The sequence below is a fragment of the Anguilla rostrata genome, chromosome 3, assembly GCF_018555375.3.
Source record: "Anguilla rostrata isolate EN2019 chromosome 3, ASM1855537v3, whole genome shotgun sequence".
NCBI lineage: Eukaryota > Metazoa > Chordata > Actinopteri > Anguilliformes > Anguillidae > Anguilla > Anguilla rostrata.
Genome location: NC_057935.1, coordinates 6092865 through 6114343, shown reverse-complemented (window position 1 = coordinate 6114343; position 21479 = coordinate 6092865). Strand labels below are relative to the sequence as shown.

General features: G+C 45.4%; 1 protein-coding gene across 4 annotated transcripts; it reads right to left on the bottom strand.

Moving 5' to 3' along the window:
- Positions 1-3878: 3878 nt before the first annotated feature.
- Positions 3879-20630, bottom strand: LOC135249986 (CAAX prenyl protease 2-like). Of its 4 annotated transcripts, none has more exons than XM_064325737.1 (8): positions 17270-17767; positions 16254-16356; positions 15764-15847; positions 14973-15051; positions 14132-14299; positions 13537-13608; positions 13091-13153; positions 3879-3943 (listed from the first exon to the last, which is right to left on the bottom strand). In XM_064325737.1, the coding sequence occupies exons 1-8, from the start codon at positions 17422-17424 to the stop codon at positions 3894-3896; spliced, it is 774 nt and encodes a 257-aa protein (XP_064181807.1). In that variant the 5' UTR covers positions 17425-17767; the 3' UTR covers positions 3879-3893. The 4 variants fall into 4 exon arrangements, with proteins under 4 accessions (XP_064181807.1, XP_064181808.1, XP_064181806.1 ...); XM_064325738.1 differs by lacking the exons at positions 3879-3943; positions 17270-17767 and adding exons at positions 8204-12242; positions 20434-20630; XM_064325736.1 differs by lacking the exon at positions 3879-3943 and adding an exon at positions 8204-12242 and having other exon boundaries at positions 17270-17766.
- Positions 20631-21479: the final 849 nt, after the last annotated feature.

Here is a 21479-nt window from a genome sequence, read left to right as displayed (position 1 = left end):
AAAGACTACCCACCCCACCTGTTTTTTAAACGATTCTGACATCCCTGAGTCTGGCGCAATAGCAATCAAAGCAGGGGACAGCAGACAGTGAAGACATGAAACCTAGATGGGAACAACATTTTGCAGTTAAATGAAATCCCTGTGCGCAACGCAGGTTAGATTGAGAGAGATTTCCGTCTCTTGTCACGATGAAAAATAAATAATTCATTCTGTAAAAATAGCGCAAGGTCATCCGCTCCTCTGAGCAGCACAAAATCAAGTATTGTGAAAAGACATAATGGAAGCACAGTGTGCGTTATCGGGCAGTCAATATCTGAAACATATCGCCTCTTTGTCGCTGTAACCCTTAAATTCCCTGTTGTGTGAGGCATCAACAGCACATCACTCTACACCTGGAGTGCTAGTCATGCCTCGCTCTGAGGCTCAATCAAGACAAAGGCTCTTAGAATCAGGTTGTTCCTCAAGTTTATGCTTGTGCAAAAGTGACAAGTAGCCCCTAGACCTCTTCTTTTTTTAATTTATTTTACCCACAATCCTGTCCTGAGTTGTGATCTGTGCCATTATTTGCAGTTTGCTCTCTAGCCAGAGAGATTGGTTCCCTGATTCCTCCAGTTTAATTACTGTTAATTCACCAGTTCATGTAATTCACGGCACCCTGCTGTTGGTGAATGGGGTTCTTAATAAAGGCGTCTGTGTACACCGGTGAGACCTGGGAGACTGCGGCATGTCGGAGCCTTTCAGCGAGCACTCCTTTTATTATTCGTAAAATTAATATGCAGAGTTTAACAATCACCGTACTGTTCCCACTTCCTGCCTCTCTCTGCTTCCTTCCTCTGTCTCATTTTCTCCTGCCGTCTTTCATACCTCACACACACACAGACACACACACACACACACAGGCACACATGCACACACACAGGCACACACACCACACCACACACACACAGACACACACACACAGGCACACACACACACAGACACACCACACACACAGGCACACACACACACACACAGGCACACAGGCACACACACACAGGCACACACACAGGCACGCAGACATACACTCACAAACACACACACATATGCTCCTGTTGTATTGGACCTCAGATCACCAGTTACTCTTTACATCAACAGCAATTAATCTGTGTGTCTGTGGTCTGTTTTCAGAGATGGGAAGGTGTTTTTGAAGCAGTGTTGTCTGCACTTCCTGGCCACATCAAGGCCAAAAACAACACACCCCAGATCCCCCCGGACACCAGCAGCAGGCACAATAACTGCAGCTGCATGTGCAATGACTGCAGCGGGGCATGGGTAATGTGCAACGGAATGCACAATGACTGCAGTGGCATGCACAATGACTGCAGTGGGGAATGTGCAATGATTGCAGCGGCATGCACAAGGACTGCAGCGACTTGTGCAATGACTGCAGGGGCATGCACAAGGACTGCAGCGGCATGCACAATGACTGCAGAGGCATGCGTAATGTCTGCAGCGACATGCACAACGACTGCAGCAGCATCCACAGTAATGACACAGCGACAGTATCTTCTCAGTGAGACAGCTGCAAAGTAAGGCAACACTCATCCACACAACACGGCAACACGTCCCTCATGCATTCTGCGTAGAATCGGCCTCACTGAATCCGCTTATCTTCCAAGAACCAGCCAGCTGGAAGCTCTGATCTTACATAATGTCATGTTATTTCAAATGCCTTTTGCTTTTTATTTCCCATTTTATTTTTATTTCACATTATGGATTGGTGTTGGGGGGGGCGGGGCGGGGGGGCAGCCGGACAATACACAAATCTGGAATTCGTCATGAATTATTACGCACACAGTAGCAAAGTCAACACAAAGCCCAAAAAGAGAGGAAGAGAGAGAGAGAGACTAATAGATGGCTGGAGGAGATTGCTGGGGAGAGTGGAGCAGGGAGAGAGAAAAACTGAGAGCGGAGAAAAACACGTTGAGGAAAGAGAGATAAAGGAGAGGGGGGGGGGAGGGAGGGAGAGAGAGAGAGAGAGAGAGAGAGAGAGAGAGAGAGAGAGAGAGAGACAGAGAGGGAGAGAGAGGGAGAGGGAGAGAGAGGGAGAGAGAGAGAGGGGGGGAGAGAAGGAGGGAGAGAGAGAGAGAGAGAGAGAGAGAGAGAGCCTCCCGCTCTAAAAACAGGGTTGAAGTTGGCTGTGTCAGACTACTGCACAGCATCCTCTCAGAGGCTAATTTAATCAGGGCTGAAACACGCATTGATTTAAAAGCTGCTGTACGAGGAACTGAACTGATGTTCTTCTGGGGTCTGTTTTGGGGCCTGTTCTCTAAGAGATTTGTTTCTCTGCCAGATTGCAGAGAAATCCTTATTTTGTTTTTAATTTTAAAGTTATTCTCTGAGAAACTTTACAATAATAATAATAATAATAATCATCATCATCATCATCATCATCATCATGCTCATATTTAATAAATAATAATCGCTGAATTGAATAATAAATATCACCGTTGGCTTCTGCCTCGTGACGCGCTCCAGAAAGAAATCGCACAGAATTTACACGCCCAGCACACCAATGAGGTGCCGAGCACACGCATGACCAGATCGGAGCAGCGTGGCGAATGCCCCCCCCGCCACCCCCGCCCCCCCAACCCCCCCGAAAAGAAACATGTCTGGCGCGGGACCCGAGAGCGCGAGGCTCTTTTAGCACGGGACACGCCGGCTTGGCCTCCCCAGGGCACACGGGACACACCGGACACACGGGACACACGGGACACACGGGACACACGGGACACACAGGACACACGGGACACACGGGACACACGGGACACAGGGGACACACGGGACACACGGGACACACGGGACACACAGGACACACAGGACAGACGGGACACACGGGACACACGGGACACACAGGACACACGGGACACACAGGAAGCGTCCGCCTCACACGGTCACGGATAAGCCTCCGTCCGTCCTAATCTTCTCCTCTCCTCTCCTCTCCTCCAGCCTGGTTTGAAAGCCAGCCGCTGGGGTCGACAGCAGGTTTAAGAAAACAATTGCACTTCCCTCCAAGTAGGTGCCGATATATTACATATTATCTTTCGGTGGAGTGTTGGGTTAGGACGGAGTGACCTCTATTAGGGGAAGAACTAATTCCACAGGCGGAAAAGCACTTCTGCGTGTGTGGCAGACTGCCGGATGATATGGCCCAATCGGAATGGCTGTGTACAGTGTAGAATTCGGAATGTTCTGGAACACGGAAAGGTTCCAGAATACCCCAGAAAGAATCATTTCCTTTGAACAATGAGACGGTTGCTGTCCTACGCAGCAGTGCTTGCAGAAAAAACCAAAACAAACAATAGCCAACAATAACCATAATTCACAATATGACAGAATTAAGCAGAGCAGAACTGAACAGGCCACAGTTTTAATCATTCCCCTCTAAGGTATGACATCAGGAGCCAAACAAACGAAGCATGACATATAAGATGGTCAATGAATAATTTCTTCATTTCAAAGTACGTGATTGGGTGCGGTCGCACTGTCGCCTCGCAGCAAGAAGGTCCTGGGTTCGAATCCGGCCTGGGCCTTTCTGTGTGGAGTGTTGTGTTGCATGTTCTTCCTGTGTCCACACGGGCTTACCACAGGCCAAAGACATGCAGGTAGGCTAATTGGAGACTCTACTGTGAGTTGATCATAAGTACGAATGTGTGATTGAATGGTGGGTGTGCCCTGTGAGGGATTGGAGACCTGTCCAGGGTGTATTCCTGCCTCTTGCCCATGCTAGGATAGGCTCCAGCAACCCCCAACCCCCAACTCCCAACCCCCCCCACCCGTGACCCTGCTCAGGACAAGCGGGTAGAGATAATAGATGGACAAAAACTACATGGTAAATGATTGAATAAATATTCTTACCAGGAGTCGTGATATTTTCTGTCCGATATGAAGAAAACCATGGTCTCTGCCAACAGCCAGATAAGAAGCCGATCATTTAAAGGTGAAAAGCAATTAAAAATCTGAAAAGTACCAAACCTGTTTGAATAGAATAAATCAATTTACCCCATGAGTCATTTCTGGGGTTTTCTTTGCGCATTTTAAAGACTGTCTGCAATAACTTTTTTCTTGCATTTATAATTTAGCCAAAAATATAAATGAATAAAAACACTCACATAAAAAAGTATAAACAGGAAAATGTTAAAATTTAATTTTGATGCAAAGTATGGCATTTCATGATAGGAGATCTGGAAGACTGACAAAGCATATGCATTATGTACAGATATTGATTTCAAGTTCCCTTTTGATTGACAGCTCATTAAACGGGTGCTAATTAGTTAAATGCCTTGTTAGTTATGCTAGGAATATGGGCTCAAAATCATCAACACCAGCTCCTGTTGTTGGCTGTATTATAAAAACTTTGGTGCTTTTGGGATAAAAAAAAAAACATTTTAAAATATCATAATAGCATTAATAGCTATGTATTTTTTGTGCATAACGTAACCATTAAAAACAATGGTCTTGATTGAACAGGGCCTTTAACATTATTGTTGGCTTGGCTTGAGCTAAGTAGAATTTCCAAGAGGAACAAACTTTGGTCTCTGTTCTGTCTGTTTGATACGCACAATAGAATTTACGATTGGTTTTTGTCCGTAAGGAGTATATGGAGAAGAGCTTACTCAAACACACACACACACTCAAACACACACACACACACAGTCTACCCTGCCATCGCTAAAAGGCTTCTAACGGGCTGAAGCGAAGGAGACAGAGGACACAGGTGACCTGTTTAAAGGGGTCACTTGCACAGTCGCGCCGGAGGTGAAGGGCTGAGTGAGGTCAGCTGTGGATCCCTGTGTTTTGCTACCCAGCAGGCACCGGGAAGGTTCACACCGCGACTGTTTTGCTCATTAACGGGGAAGGGTCCACCTTCTTAAGGGACTGCCCAGATCATCTGCTTGCTGAGAGCTTTAATGATTTTACAACACACAGGTCGGACGCACAGCCAATAATGCCCAGAGCAGGGAGAGAGGTTTCCCTGAAGTTCTGGGAAGTTACATGTGGAAAAACTACTGTAATCTGGATGAGCTCCACGGTCTTGGATCGAATCCGGACCAGACCAGTGCTGACCGAGGGCAGTAGCACTGTGGGGGGTGGGGGGGGGGGCGACTGTGTTGTCCAGTGTCTGGGAGGGTTCAGTCAGCTAGGGGTCTGCATTTCATCGTTACCTAGTGACCCCCCGTTGGTCGATTGGACGCCCCTGGACTGCATGCGGAAGCTGAGTCTGGAAGGTCCTCCTCCGACTCCACTCTATGCTGGCTAAGATGCGGTATGAAAAGAGGCAGCCGGCGACGCCGCGTATTTCGGAGAAGAACCGCAGATGCCTCCACAGTCCACACTCACCTGAATCGGCACTGACTGCAGCTGCTGTAGATAACTGCACATTCCAAATTAGGATGGGAACTGTATATGTACACTGAACAATTGTATTTAAAAATAAAAATAAATTTTAAAAAAACGAATGTGATCAGAGTTCAGATTTAGTTCATGAGGACACTTGGGGAGCGTATCGCCTGGCGATTCGATACGGAGCGACCGATGCCCAGCGTGCCAGAGTCGGGCCCCACGGCGTCAGCTCCCCTGTTACATCAGTCTCTTCAGTCGGCTGCATTCGCCAATAACACTTCAGCATCGTCCAATAACGCCTCCCAATCACGCCTCTGTATCCTCAATAAAGCTTCCTGCGGGAGGACTGGTGATGAGAGACGGCCCTGTTCTAAACTGAGGTCCATAACCGTTCAATTACCGCTGATATTGGTCATCTTCAGTCTCCTTCACTTCATCAAGCACGCCATACAAACCATTACTGAAACCACAGAATACACCGATGGGCAAACTCCCGAATCATTGCTAATTCTTGGCGTATACTTGCAAAGTCCAATATTGCAGTGATTCTCTTAGAATGGTGTCAATTCTAATCTCCCATTGCTCGTAGTAAGCAATTATACAGCAGGTGTAATCATATTTAATCAATGTACCCTCGCTGCCTTAAGTTCATACAAGGTTACACACACAAAAAAAAGCAAAGAATGGAGAAACTGACTACATCTCGAATGCAATACACGCCTACACGCACGATTTTTGATACCTTGCATAGAAATATTGCGAGTAATATTTTTTCCTTTGTGGGTGCAGTTCGGTTCCTGCCTGTTTGCACAAGGCCAGCCTTCTGAGAAAGACATTAAAACAAAGACGGCGCTTGGGGGCCCATTACCGTAAATGGAAACTCTGCGCAATTCAGCAGAGGTGGGGATAAAAGGAAATTACTGGTCACAAAAACCTACATTTAACTGCATTAGAGCAGCTCTGGATGACTTTGCTACGTCACTGGGGGCTCGTTATTTTCCATGGCAACGGGTTATCTTAGAATAGCCCCCTGCGGGACTGTGGTAAATATAGTTTTAAATATTAATTAAAAAGTAAATTAATTTTAATACGTGTACCTGAACATGTTCAAAGATCATTTTATTTGCTATTTTAAATATTGGAATTATCTTTTTATTTATTGCTTGTATACACACCCCAGAAAGCAACTCTTGATTCAAAACTATTCTACTGAACATTACACAAGTATTTCAACATAATACATTACGATACAGTTACTGTACTGTTAACTGAAAGCTGCTTATGAAGAATATATGCAAGTATTTTGCATTTGAACCTATTCATTTAAACATCGTTTTGAACCAAAACATTACTATTAAAACAAAAAATGAGCTTTCATTGGGTTTAATTACATTATGCAACCGCTGGTACACGTCCACTGGGTCGACAGTCGCAAGTCACAAAATGTCAAACAGATCTATATTTGCCCACACCTCATCCCCTTATTGACACAGTCAGGTACAATCTGGCAGTGTGCTAGTGTGTTGGAACTTCATTATTAAACCATAAAACTGAATCATACTCTCTTAGGGAGTCTGTCAGTCATGTATAATTTTGAGTTAACAGCATAAAAACTGAACTTTACAAAATAAATAAGGCATTGTCCCCAGCGCACGCAGATTTAGAAGGAAATTTAGCATTGGCAATCATAGGAAACATCACCATCTAGTGGCTACAAGCAATTGCACAGTCTCTCATCCAGGGGTTTCCAGTCTTACCCGAAAAGGGCCGGTGTGGGTGCAGGCTTTTTTGTTTCAGCCCCAACACTATGACACCTAGGCTATGTCACAGTACTTAAGCACATAATTCAGCGTCGCTGCTCTGTCCCGCACACGGAATGTTTACCAAAGTCTGTGCCTGAGCTGAGCGTTCTAAGGATGTGCCAGAGAGCCACAGATGCACCCGTTATACCCAGCACTAACATTCCGCAGAGAGACCCTGCTTTTCAGGGCCCCCCTGTAATATTTTAATTTACTCGCACTCTGGACCACTCAGTCATGTTTTATCAGCCTGCACGGATGAATGATGAAAGAATGAGAGGGCTATTAAGCTTCAACGGGCTAGTACGGGTGGGGGGTGGTCCACACACTCTAGATTAATCGATGAGGCTTAGATATGGATGTACTTTTTCATTAGCTGCTTGACTGCACCCGTTATATCCAGAACTGGCATTCTTCACAGATGCACTGTTTTTGTTTCTAAGCCCCTCGCTGTTTTCATTTTCTTCCAATTTGGAAGGCCCGGCCGAGTCTCAGAACCTCGTCTGGTCCCTAACCCGCAGCGTCCTCCATCGACCCGACAGAGCTCGTCAAACGAGCGCGTCACGTCCTCTTAGTGAGCCGGCCGCCTGCCACTGCCTGCGTCCACCCTGCGGCCCGCCGCTCCAGCTGCGCAGTCGCTGCATGGGGACAGCTGCACAGCTGCGCAGTCGCGGCATTGGGACAGCTGCACAGCTGCGCAGTCGCGGCATTGGGACAGCTGCACAGCTGCGCAGTCGCGGCATTGGGACAGCTGCACAGCTGCGCAGTCGTCACATTGGCACAGCTGCACAGCTGCCAGTTCAGTATAAACTTCCCTCAAAAAAAATGGGAATAGGTTGAACCTCCTATACATATTTCAGCACTGTATATTATTATTATTATTATTATTATTATTATTTCACAGTGGCAATAGTTTTGGCAAAAGCCAGAAGCAGGAAACGGCTTTCCAGTCCTCAGGCATAAAGCTGCTGCATATTCTCACACACACACATTCATAAATAACAACGCACACAAACCATAAATATCACACCATTTACAAAAATTTAATCATATAATTTATTTATGCAAACTACAGCAACTTGGCAGTCCAATTTAATAATCGTAATTCTATAAAGAGAACCTGTACCAGATTGTCAAAAAACAAAAAAGAAGTGATGCCGTAAATTCAATATTTAGTTTCCAAAACTTGCATTGTAACCAAGGGGAAAACATGCACATTCCACAGTATGTCAGTTCAATAAAATAGATCCACTTATCAAATATAGTGCTTGCTAATATAAATATCTTTAATAAACTTCATATACAAGGTCAGTGGTATGGATATACACATGGAATTGTTTGTGTAAAACTTCTCCTTGATATTCCAACGTTGAGCAGAATACACATCAGCATACTTCAGTAAAATATACTTTGATGCATTGTCATTTGCAAAAATATATTCCTATTTCCGTTAAATATATGTTCTTTTATATGCAACTTTCATCTGGACAAAACGTTTTTTTGGTTTTGGCAAGAGGCGTGGAAAAAAAGACCTAAAAGCGTTTCAGAAGCACCTTCGGAAAGGCGGAAGGTTAAAAAAAACGCTCCTTTTCTCGCCAGTCAGGCTCACGACCGGCACTTACGCCCACTTCAGGAGAGGAACGGGCGAGAGAGAGAGCGAGACAAATTTAGACCGTGGCCACGCGCACTCGCTGCACTTCTCAGCAAACAATACAGCGGAGGTGTCAAAGCGTCTGTCGCCAGAACTGCAGTCTGACACCCCCTGAAAACAGACGCCTGGTCTGAAATGGCAGAGGGCGGCGGGGGGCGCTCGTGAGCGAGCAGTTCGGCTGATGAAGATCCCGGCCTGATCAATAACGACATTACCGGGGCCCTTGACAGAGCAACGGCAAACGCAAGTGCTCCTGGGCAGCTTAAGAGACAACAAGCGGGAGCGGGGTACACTTCGGCAGTGCGTTATGCCATTGATTACGGTCGAAAAACACGGGTGGGTGGGTGGTGCCGGACGCGATTCGAGGAGGAAACCATCGACCGGTTAACACGGCGGCCCACCCCTCAGAGCAGCGGACCGCCGCCGCCGGTCCCAGACATCGATCGGCGACGAAGCGCGGCGCGGTCAAATGGCGCCCCCTAGTGTAAACAATCGATACCGCCAAATGTCGATCAGCAGTGGAAGTGCCTCGAAAATCGATGAAGCGCTTCCTGACGGGGGCAGAACGGCGCCCCTGTGCCACGGCACGATGAACCCGTCTACCAGCTCGGGCGGTGCTACAGTACGTACCCCTTTTTTAAAAAGAAACACTAGTGGCAAAACGTTGCTTCAGCCCGAGGGAAAGGCCTTAAGAGTCATGTGTGCAGGCAGGACGTTTAAAAACTAACATTTCTGTTCAACAAAATGCCTGGAAAATGGTCTTTGTGGGCTGACATTGCATTGCAATCTCTTAGAAGTTTTCCCCCACCTCTATGTTTTCTTTTCTGTGCGACGTGTATGACAAAAGGTGCAGGGCCCTGTAGTCACTGCATAGAGCAATGTCACCTAACTGGAATAAAAGCGGTTTTGTGCAAGGAAGAATGTTCCGGAACATGTAGGGAACAATCCTAATACATAAATCTGTAGCTCTCTACTCTTTGTTAAGTGCTTTCTACTATTCTCAGCAAAAACAATCCCTGATTTTAAGCCTCTAGGCAATTTAACCACAATGCATTCTTTTCGTAACTTTTAGTGAGGACCTTTTTTTTTAGAGCAGTAACTTATTTCATGCTCAAAATACTAAGGACTTGGGGTGACAAAAACGGGATTCAAAAAACGCGTAACGAAGCTTTGCTGTGGAAAGGTACCGAAAGTTGAAGACGAAGCACATTGTGGCTAGACTGAACAGGGCCCTGGGCTATTATTGCTGTGGTTTTCAGTGCTATTTAACCCTGCTGTCCTCTCTGCAGTGACTTTCCCTGTGCAGCTTTACGGCGTTCACTCTGCGATGGCAAGAATCATCCTGCCATCGTCTGGAGTGTCGATGCCGAAGGTTTCAGCGAGCAGTAACTTTCGCACGTTCGCGCTCAGAGAGGATGTCGTAACAAAGGGCAGACTGCCACCTACTGCTTCGCTGCCCAAAAAACAAAAACGAAGAAACAACCCAGTCCCTTCAACTCAAGACGTACGAGCTGCCTGCAGACTGTCCTCTCCCCTTTTAACGTTATTTACGGTCTTCCTGCTCCACTTTTTGCGTCCACCGAAAGTGAAAACCATACCACGGCTAGAGTTGCCATGAATTTTCAGATGCTAATATACTGGAATGTAATTGTGAGGGCTGAGATTTATATGGCACAAAAAAAAAGAAGCCAAAGCGGTCCCCCTACTCAGTGGGGTGCATCAATAAAGAATCAATACTGAAATTTTAATATCTGCATCAAAATACCTCAAAATACTTCAGTGTGTAATGGAGTGAGGGTCCAGAGTCAAACTGAACAAACGAAATGAAAAACGTTTCAAACTGAACAGCGCGAGTTGCTTCCCATTTTGCGTTAGCAGGGTCATCCCTGTTCAAAAAACGGAGATCCTTTCATTAAGTTTAAACATTCTACCTGTGCTGTGGGGGGGTAAAATGAGGGCAGCTGGCTTTCCACAGCGAAGGCAAAAATACAGACCACTCAAAAAGCTTCCGCCACAGCTGAGGATACGCATAGCAACCCGTCTGGGAGCACATAACAGCCCTCCAGGTATCATTTTGTGGCAGTGTCTGACCTATAGGGTCACGGGTTCAAATCCCCTGTGGAACATTGCGGCTGTGCTCAAGAGAAAGCTGCCCTACCTCAATTTACATATGTTGTGACAGGCGCACAGATGTGCAACAAAAATGTAACCATTTAACATTGCAAAGTTGCCCTGTCCTCTAAGATAATAAATAATACTACTCAATGGCAGAAACCAGACTGTGAAGGAAAAAAATCAATATGCTAAAAAATATATACTTTTTTTTTTTTTTTTGTGATAAAGCAACAACAGATTAATGATTATCACTGCACGTCACCACTGCTGAGAAGGACAGGAGAAGCAATCACAGGCTTTCCGAAGATAAAGGGAGTAACGTCAGGTGTACGAGTCGCCCCCCTCCTCTTTCAGGGCACCCTGAGCATGTACCTGCACGTATACACCGGATATTACGGTACCATCCCTGAACAGGAAAAGCAGGAAATGAGGGTAAGGGTTGGCATGGTTACCAAGAGAGGGAGATGGAATGCTGGGAAAGTGAGGGTTTTAAGCTGGTCTGCGCTGGTTAGCCTACACACTCAGCCTGGTCAGTGGCTGGCCAGCCTACCCCCCCCGACAGTGAGCACCTAAAGCTTTTTAACAGCACACTGAGGCCTCTGCTTCACTGCATGCTGGAACTGGTACTGGCTTTGGTACTGTAGGCCTGCTGAAGTCCCTGTATTTATGCGCGTGTTCGCGTGTCTGCTTTTGCGTGTGTGTTAGATCTGTGCACACGTCTGGGTGCATGCATGCATGCTTGTGCGTATGTGATTATATATGCGTGTGTGTGCCTGTGAGTTTGTACGTGAGTATCAGCTGTGTGTGTGTGTGAGAGTATGTGCGTGCACATTTGTGTGCGTGTGTGAGTACATAAGTGAGTATGTGTGTGCGTAAGTGTATGTGTTTATGAGTAGCTGTGTATGTGTGAGTAAATGTGTGTGTATAAGTATGCATGAGAAAGTGGGTGTGTATCAGTAAGTGTACGCATGTGTGTCTGTGTGAGTAAGTGTGTGTATGTGCATGAGTAAGTGTGTATGGGTGTGTGTGTGTGTGTGTGTGTGTCTCAGTGGGGTGGGGCGGGGCGGGTCAGGAGCAGACGGACCCCAGCACGGTGCTCAGGCTGCACGCGGGTGTGGGGGGGCTGTAGAAGGTGGGGTCGGTCATGGGGAACAGCAGCAGCAGGAACAGCAGCGCCCCCAGCAGGTAGGAGGACAGCAGGGTGAGGCGGCGGGGGTGCTCCAAAGCCGTCGCCACGGCCGGGAAGCCCATGAGGTTACAGAAGGAGTGGCACAGGACCGGCCCCAACAGGTGACCTGCGCGCACACACACGGGTCAGAGACATGGGTCAGAGAGACGGGTCAGAGGGTCAGAGACATGGGCCAGAGGGTCAGAGACATGGGTCAGAGGGTCAGAGATATGGGGCAGAGACATGGGTCAGAGGGTCAGAGGCACAGGGCAGAGAGACGGGTTAGAGAAACGGGTCAGAGAGAGGGGTCAGAGAGACGGGTCAGAGGCACGGGTCAGAGGGTCAGAGGACAGCAGAGGTCAGAGACATGGGTCAGAGGGTCAGAGAGATGGGTCAGAGGCACGGGTCAGAGAGACAAGGCAAAGACACGGGTCAGAGACATCGTGCTACCGTGTAAAATGTCTTTGCGACACTTTAAAAAAAGCGCCATACAAACAAAATTGAATTGTGGCAGTGCAGCACAGTGGGTATGGAATTCCCGGGTAGGACACTGCCGTTGCACCCTTGAGCAAGGTACCTAACCTGCATTGCTTCAGTATACATCCAGCTGTATAAATGGATGCACTGTAAATGCTATGTAAGAAGTTGTGTAAGTCGCTCTGGATAAGAGCGTCTGCTAAATGCCTGTAATGTAATGTAATGTAATGTACTCACTACTCACAAACAATTTAGAGCTCGCAACCGACAGTACACTCTCACATACACACGCACATACAAACGCATGCACGCTTGCATGCACACACATACAGTAACAGCCCCCGATAGGTGGCCTGTAAAAAGAGAAACAATCACACACCACACACACACACATAGTTTCTGCCTCTCTCTCTCACTTAGTCACACACATGCACACACACAGACTCTCTATCTCACTGAGTCACTCGCGCACACACACACACACACACACACACTCACCTGTTCTGATGAAGATGAAGGCAGTGTAGGCTCCAAAGACGCCAGTGTAGGAGAACTGGAAAACTGCAACACAGACACACACACTTCCTCATCACTTACCACACACTCGCTAATAATGCCACACCCATACCCCACACCTGGGGCCCAGTTCAAATCTGGCACTCAAAGGATAAGAATAAGTACATCCTTCCTGTGCCACGCAGCTGAGGATATGCAGATGTACACCTATCCGGATTATAAATTAGACTGGAGACTTGTTTGGAAAACTAATGAAAACTGGCTCAACATCTGGCCAACCGAACCTGAATGGCTACACAACCGTTTGCATTCTCTACAGGCACAGACTCCCCAGGTCACTGCCAGAGAGAGCCAGAGTGTTCTCAGCTGAGCTCTGAGGTTAAATGAAGTGATAAAACAGAAAACAGTGAATGTGGGGGGGGACTCACTTGCGGAGAGGAAGATGGCCGACACAGTGCCCTGTCTGAACCGCAGCAGCTCGATCACATGATGGAAGTGCGCTGCAGGGACACAGATGCGCTGTCAGTAAGGACACACACACACACACACACACACACAGATACGCACACACGCACACGAACACACATGCACACATACAAACACACACACATACACCTGCATGCACACACAGACACGCACGCACACGCTTACAGGAACTCCAGGACCAGCACTGAGAACTCCTGGCGTACGGGACTAAGACATTTTAAAATGCTGAAAGCATTTCTCAGCGAGATAAGCATTCACACTCTGACATGTAACTCAGACAGCCAGGCAGACGCAGTACTGACACAGACACAGAGAGCCGGACGCAGTACTGACACAGACACAGAGAGCCGGACGCAGTACTGACACAGACACAGAGAGCCGGACGCAGTACTGACACAGACACAGAGAGCGGGACGCAGTACTGACACAGACAGAGAGAGCCAGGCAGACGCAGCACTGACACAGACAGAGAAAGCCGGACGCAGTACTGACACAGACACGGAGAGCGGACGGCGGACGGAGCAGACCGCGACTCACCGACGCCGAAGAAGAGCGGGCAGACGAAGATGGCGGCGTTCGGACCCGCGCAGGGCACCAGCATGGGCAGCATGCCGGCGCGGAACACCAGCTCCTCGGTGAGCGGCGCCACCACCTGGTTCCGCAGCCAGCGCATGTCGCTCACGCACAGCGCCCAGAACGACGGGTCTGCGGGCAGAGAGAGAGGGAGAGACGCCGACCGTCACGCCAACCCCGGGCGGGCGCGAGCTCGCCGCGGCGGCCACGGGGAAAACGCTGCACCGTGTCGCGATTCACACGCCACAGTTCGGCTTCTGCCCGCCTCTGGCATGGGTTACATGCTTTCGTTCGTCTAAACTGAAAATGGCTTGAATTGGCGAGCACACGTATTGGCTTGACAAACATTCATTCACAAAAAAAAGTCAAATCATCCATGTAAAATCGTTTCTGTTCTAAAATTACAAGTGAGAGGGAAATTTGCAAATACTTTTAATTCATCAGACGAAAAACACTACACAACAACAACACAACGCCATTTGACATCAGCTCAGCTGTTTAATGCAATTTACAACATTTAACTGATTTTTTAAAAATCCTAAACACTTACCAAAGATTGCAATTCAAATTAAAATTGAAAATCGGCTAAATATACTAATCAAGAATGCAGGCTAACACAAAAAAACAGGGCAGAAAGACCTGCCCACAAGGACAAAATAAACACACAAACGTGTGCGTCCTCACAAACACACATCTACAACCGCACATAGTGCGTACACACAGGCCCACGCAGGGAAAGAGACTGTCGCTGATACACACACACACACAAGCATGTATTAATCTCACACTGTACAAACTGACTCACCGATCCCCACTTTGATTCCATCAATAAAACTCCAGGGACAGTCGATCGCTAACTGGATCAGAGGGCCAAGGAACAGCACCTGGCAGGTTGGAAGAAGTTGTGAAATAGACATCACTCCTGCATAGATCACTATGGGAAATACATAATTCATGCTCCACTCAGACCTCAAAGCACATTTTAATTCTTTTATGATTGATCACAGCAAATTATGTCCCTCAGTAACAAAATCAATGTTTCGTTTTTGAATGCCGTTGTAGAAGGCGAGAACATGCACCTAACATCGACCCACAGCGCTGATTCACTTTCTTTTAATAACTACATGAAACCAGACACAAACCTTCACAGCTTCTGCAGCTGCCCTGATCTCACGCATACAGTGTCCATAATGTGATACATTACAGGGACCGATAACTGCAGTCCGCTAAAATCTTCCAGCAAACACTCCAGTGCAGTTATCCAACTAACTAAGTAATCCTGCTTTGTGAAATGCCCCCGAGAACAACTAGCTGTTTAGACATGAGAAAATGTTGGACGGAGTGTAGCACAGTGGGTAAGGAACTGGGCTTGTAACCGAAAGGTCGCAGGTTCGATTCCCGGGTAGGACACTGCCGTTGTACCCTTGAGCAAGGTACTTAACCGAAATTGTTTCAGTATATATCCAGCTGTATAAATGGATACAATGTAAAAAAAAAAATGCTATGTAAAAGTTGTGTAAGTCGCTCTGGATAAGAGCGTACGCTAAATGCCTGTAATGTAATGTAATGTAAAAAATATGAGAGATGTGTATTTACCATGGTGAGCAGCAGGGGGAGGATGGCAGCGGGCACCATTCCCTCCAGCCGAATACCCATCAGCGCCAGCAAGGAGTGCCCGCTCTATGGATGCAACGATACAGGGAGTTTATCTCAAAGTCCCGGGACGTGAATAATATTTGTGCTGCAAGGCGTACGCATATTATTTCTGACTAAATGTGGCGTCAAAAGAGTAAATCATCCTTCAGCAAACAGTAAACGTGTCATTAGGAGTACATTTAACTGCTCGTTACAAATGTGTGGTAGCAAATGTAGCAGGAACAATAGCTCTGTATAAGGCTATTGTGAAGTGGTAAAATTATTCTAATCACTACTGCAACACAGTAGGATGCAATCAGTAAAGTCTGTGTTGTGCAGTGACTAGTAGTACGGTGTCTGGTAGATATTCTTACTGCACACTAATACCATTCAATTCTGCACCCTGCCATGCCACCCCATACCAGGAAAGACTTTAGTGTGCTACACTCACCCTCACGCCAGTGACCTCCTTCCATGCCCACACGAAGACAGGCGACAAAGCAGAGACAACTAGCACACTGGTGAAGCGCCGCTTTATCACAGACGGGTGATCCCTGGAGCAGATTGACACACACAGACACACGCGCACACACATCAATAAAAAAGCTCATGCAAAACAACGGGTTTTGGAGTCCTGCCAACTGAATCTGTTCTGAACATCAGGTGCTCAAGGACCTCAGAATATAGCACATATGTTGCACACTATGCTGCAAGATTGATCCGTCTCGCTAGCTGTGTTTAGGAAAATTATGTGCAGATTTGCTGATCTTAACTTGTGGATCGGACAATATTAAGGCACAGATTAAGACGAGATATCCACAAGTTAAATGCACCTGCATCACATAAACGTGGATGATTGTTACATTTTTTTCTGGCGTTTCTTCATAACTGTACTTCCGTTATTGTCGAATACCGTTCAGAAATCAACTGATATATCTTAACAGCTCTGTTTTAAGAGAACAGCCTGTACAGTTGCTCTGCTACTCGAAACTGAAACAAACCCTTAGTCAGTGAAAGAGTAGGCTACAACTGATGGGAAGGCGCAGAAAGTTGTAAACAAGAACATTTTGTGTCTTGACTTCTAATTCCTCAATACAAAAGGGAACAAAAACTTACAAGACATTATATTCCACTGTTAGCGAGGCTTAGAAAGTATTATTTAATCAAATAAATTGAGGAACCTGCTAGCTAGCCGTCTATTCGTCGGTTACAGTTCGAAACGCCTATTCGCGAGAATATGAGGAGTAGCCTATAACGAAAAAGCATTGCCATATTTCATACTGAGGCTGTATTTTATCTTAATAGTTACTCATGGTGTTGGCTCACTAACTGGTTAAACATTGGCTCTTACTATACAATTAATTTAAATCTCATTAGAAGGATACTGACTTTCTTAATGATTTAAATTAAGATATCATGAGATATCAGTAGCTAGTCGTAATCCACTGAACCAAAAGATGTCGCTACCTTGGTAAATCGCTGCGCCAAACGTATAAACTTCCGACGTAAGAGCAGGCAAGTACTAAACAGGACAGAACAGACAACCAGCAAAGTCCGTCCGGAGGCACGAAAGCGCTATTGCGATTTATTTCGTGGGAAAATGTTAACTCGTCATCTGACATGGCGCGGGGGGGCAGGGACGAGGGCTGCGTTTAACGGGGAAACCAAATTTTAACTCTTATCCTACTTTTACAACTTAACTCTTGATAATTAGAAAGAGAGCATGTTGCGATTATATTCCAAGTAAACATAAAGTCCCGGCGCCGAAATTTAACGTCATCGTCTGTGGTGTTCGCCCCCGATGGGCATGTATAACACGTACAAATCTTAGCCTACAGATTATTATTTAAGTCCCAACATAAAGTAGGCCTACGTGTTGATTATATAACACTAACGAAGCAACGTAAACTTTGGCGCTAAAATATCCTGGCTCCGTCAATAGTGCTCTCCAAAAAAATAATAATAACTTAATGACGCCATCAATTTGCGCTTCAGCTACTGAAAGCCCCCTATGTTTAGGTTTTCAGAGTAAGCCAGTAATGATAGATTGTAAAGTACTGCCATCTACAGTGCAGGAGTATTTTAGACATGCTTGTGTACATTCTCAATTTCGTTACAGGTCTTTTTCTACCAATAGTAGAGTTACAGTATTTTAATTTATTATACAGGATTCATATAAAACATACACAACATTCGACGAGACATAATTACAAATAGTCCCTTTCAGTGAAATGCAGCGAGGTCCAATGTCACGTCTTTACATATATTTGGGATTGGGATTGGGATTATGGCTAAATAAAAGGTAAGTTTTTTCAAGTCATGACAAGTCATCGTGTAAGGCACTCGGAATGTTTACAACAGGAGGTTTCACAATGCATGGTTGTGTTTTGTTATTTGTCATCAAGGCAGGCAAGGTACTGGGAAGGGCAAATAGGGAACATTTTGTTACACAAGCACCTTTAAAGCAAGGATTATTCAAAATTTCATAATGCACATATTTCAAAATATTATCTTTTCATGCTTTACAGTACAGGATATGAGAGATTCAGTCAAGGCCAGCTATTGCAGAGGGTAATTGTTGAAAAGTTTTTTGTCAATATTGACATTTGTGTCTCTCTTAACACAGCTCTGTGACTTTAATTAGCACAGATCACACAATTCTCTAGCTCCAAAGTTCTCAACCCCGGCCCTGAAAGGTCACATGGTTTACTGGTTTTCATTACCCAGCACTTAATTAAATATTTAATTTTTTGTTGTTACTCAGCGCATAATTAAATAGATGCATCATCCATTAAAGTAGCTTATTACACTTGACTCAACTCACCTGAGTCTGAACCAGTCTCTGTTCTGAACTTGCTGAGCTTTTAGGCAAAAAAAGAAAATAATTGAAAAAAAAACGAGCAGACTTTAGGATCGGAGCTCAGAAATCCCTGCTCTGTCTGAACCAGATTTAAAATTCCCCTGTCTGGACCAGAACCAGATTTAAAATTCCCCTGTCTGGACCAGAACCAGATTTAAAATTCCCCTGTCTGGACCAGAACCAGGTGTGGCAATACCAGTCCCATGTTTTCTCAGCTCAGTCTGTGGAATGGGTGAACATGTACAGTCTCTACTTCATTGCCCTCAGCTGGAGGCCATAAGCCAGTGGTCCCGAGACAAAACAGAGGGCCCTGTGAATCCCAGACGACCGTCCAACTGCCAACTGAGAGCTACAAGCACTTTCCTTTTTTAATTATTAATCCTGATTTAATCAAGCCTGATTCATTATTAAGGACTTACCCAGCCTCACCATGTCAAAGGTTGCCGCAGTCTTCACACCCTCTAGGATTGCAATATTAGAAAGCTACATTTTCCTCTCTTTCTCCTCCTTGTCACTTATAGCAAACTATTGTATATCCAAGATACTCAAGAGGACCAGAAGAACTTTGGAACAGTACTTCTAGCACAGAGAGCATTAAGTGAATCAAAGCTAAGTGACATCTATTTTTGATAAATGTCTTGGTATGCTGGCACAAATACTGGTGTTGTTGCAGCCAATTACCCTTGGTTTATATCTTCCACCAATTCACACGCATGAAACAGTGAGGATTTCATTTCACAGGTTAGCATATTTGTCACTTTTCACTTAGTGTCAATTTTTACTTTTAGTTTTTTATGTTTTGGGATATGTTTTAAGGGTTTGCCATATAAAATGCCATATAAATTGTATTATTTTAAAAATATTGTAAGGGTTTAATATGCAAACTCTACAAGTGCGTTGTGAACAATGTTGTGCTCTATATACATATTCATTTTTCCAATTGTACGGGAGTAAGAACAGCGTTAGATGAGGACTAGATCGTTTATGCACGAAACAAATGCCGTTTTAGAGCAATCCATATTTCTCTTTTCTCCTTTAAGGTTAATTTCACTGTTAAAGAGAGTTGGCTACCTTAAAGAGAGGGAGAGATGGGGAGATGGGCGTGACGGGCGTGACGACAGATTGCCTGAACCACTACTCGTCTCCTGGAAAAGGAACGAACGTGCTGTTTCCAATATAAGCGATGACAACGCAGAGGCAATGCAGAAGGTGTTGTTCCTAACGATACCGCAATCAGACTCAACACAGCCGAGGGAACAGTAACATCACAACGCCCGCATCGTACACCACAACAGGGGGGTGGACATCAAACGGAATTAAAGGCAGACGGTTCTCCATCGTCAGACGTCACCGGGTATTTATTTATAGATTAATCTACCTGTTATATTGTTCATCCCATGATATGGCCAACACATACCTACAGCGCTTCGGTGATGTGCGTCAGCTATGTTGTGGGCAAGTTATTCTCGCATTGCAGTCTGGGTGCCATAAAAACAAGATGTAGCCTATTCCGCTCTGTATTTATTAGCTATTGTCGCCCCTCTTCAGTTCGGCGTGTCTGCGCGCGTGACGACGATCTTCTTTTAGTCTAACTGTAGAATTTGTTATCATGCCTTTTCTTAGCTCGGAGATTCTTGTGCTGTTAAGCCGAAAGCATCTGAGGAAGTTAAATAAAAAATGAAAATATAAAAAAAACATACGGACGCTGATGTTTCTATGTAAAATAGATGCCACGCATATTTACATTTCAACATGAATAACATTTACTCACCGTCATGAGTAAAAAATCAGTGTCAATCCCAATTCCTGCATCAATCGAAATGTTCCTGTAGGCTATATCTGGCATTATCGATATGTTATTTAGTTCAATGTGACGTAAAGAATAAGGTGTCTCTTGTGTGCCTACCCAGCTTTCTTTTATTGTTATTCGATGCCAATGACAAGGCCAGTTTGCGATTTCGCAGGCGACTGCAACCGTATCCCGTGGGATGGAGCACTAGTAGCCGACAGTTTGAGTGTGACAGCGGGACACGCAATCCGCTGCAATATAGCAGGTGAAGGGACTGAGGACAGCGGAACAGGCATAATATTTAGATGTTATGGGGGAAAAATACTCGACCTAAAACATATAAACTGCCTAAAGTAATTTCTCTCGATTTTTTATTTCATTCTTTTTTTGTGGGGCCAAAGTATTAAACCACATAACCGCCTTTCTGTATGGTCAATATTCTCACATAGACTACTCACAAAACATTTTATAAAACTTATGTCAGTGTGGAAAGATGTTGTCAGATTTGTGTAGGGCTAGCGTGATATCAGCAGGTTCAATTTGTTGCTTCTAAACTCCTGTTCAAACAACGTACTTCAAAATAACAATCTCGTATTTGAGTGGGTGCTTATGAAGTGAACGCGAATGTACAAATGCGTCAGCAGCCGAATATATTTGCAAAATATGAGTGCATTGTTGTTTGATCGTATCCTTATATTAATACCTCCTCTATCGCCCTTCGTGTTAAGTGTCAGCATCCTCCGATCCCACTGAAACTTTCATCTCTCCGGTCTCTGCTGTGTCATTGCATTGCCCTATCTATGGTTGTGAATAGGTCATACTGTCAACCTGCTGTGTCATAACTGCCAACTGCTCGGGTTTTTTTTCCTGTGATGCTTATCATATCTATTTTTAAAATTATTACTATGATCCCTATTCTAATGTTCATTGGTATTATTATAATGATAATCATTATCATTGTCACCGTTACGCGCAGAAATAGCACATCTGCAAAGCAGAATCAACTATTAAATATTTAGCAAACCTCA

Coding starts and splice junctions, on each gene's coding strand:
- LOC135249986 (XM_064325736.1), bottom strand. CDS start 17,424: ATGTCAGATGACGAGTTAACATTTTCCCACGAAATAAATCGCAATAGC. Junction 15,052..15,763: donor TCCCCCTGCTGCTCACCATG/GTAAATACACAT, acceptor CCAACCTGCCAG/GTGCTGTTCCTTGGCCCTCT. Junction 14,300..14,972: donor TGGAATCAAAGTGGGGATCG/GTGAGTCAGTTT, acceptor CTCTGCCCGCAG/ACCCGTCGTTCTGGGCGCTG.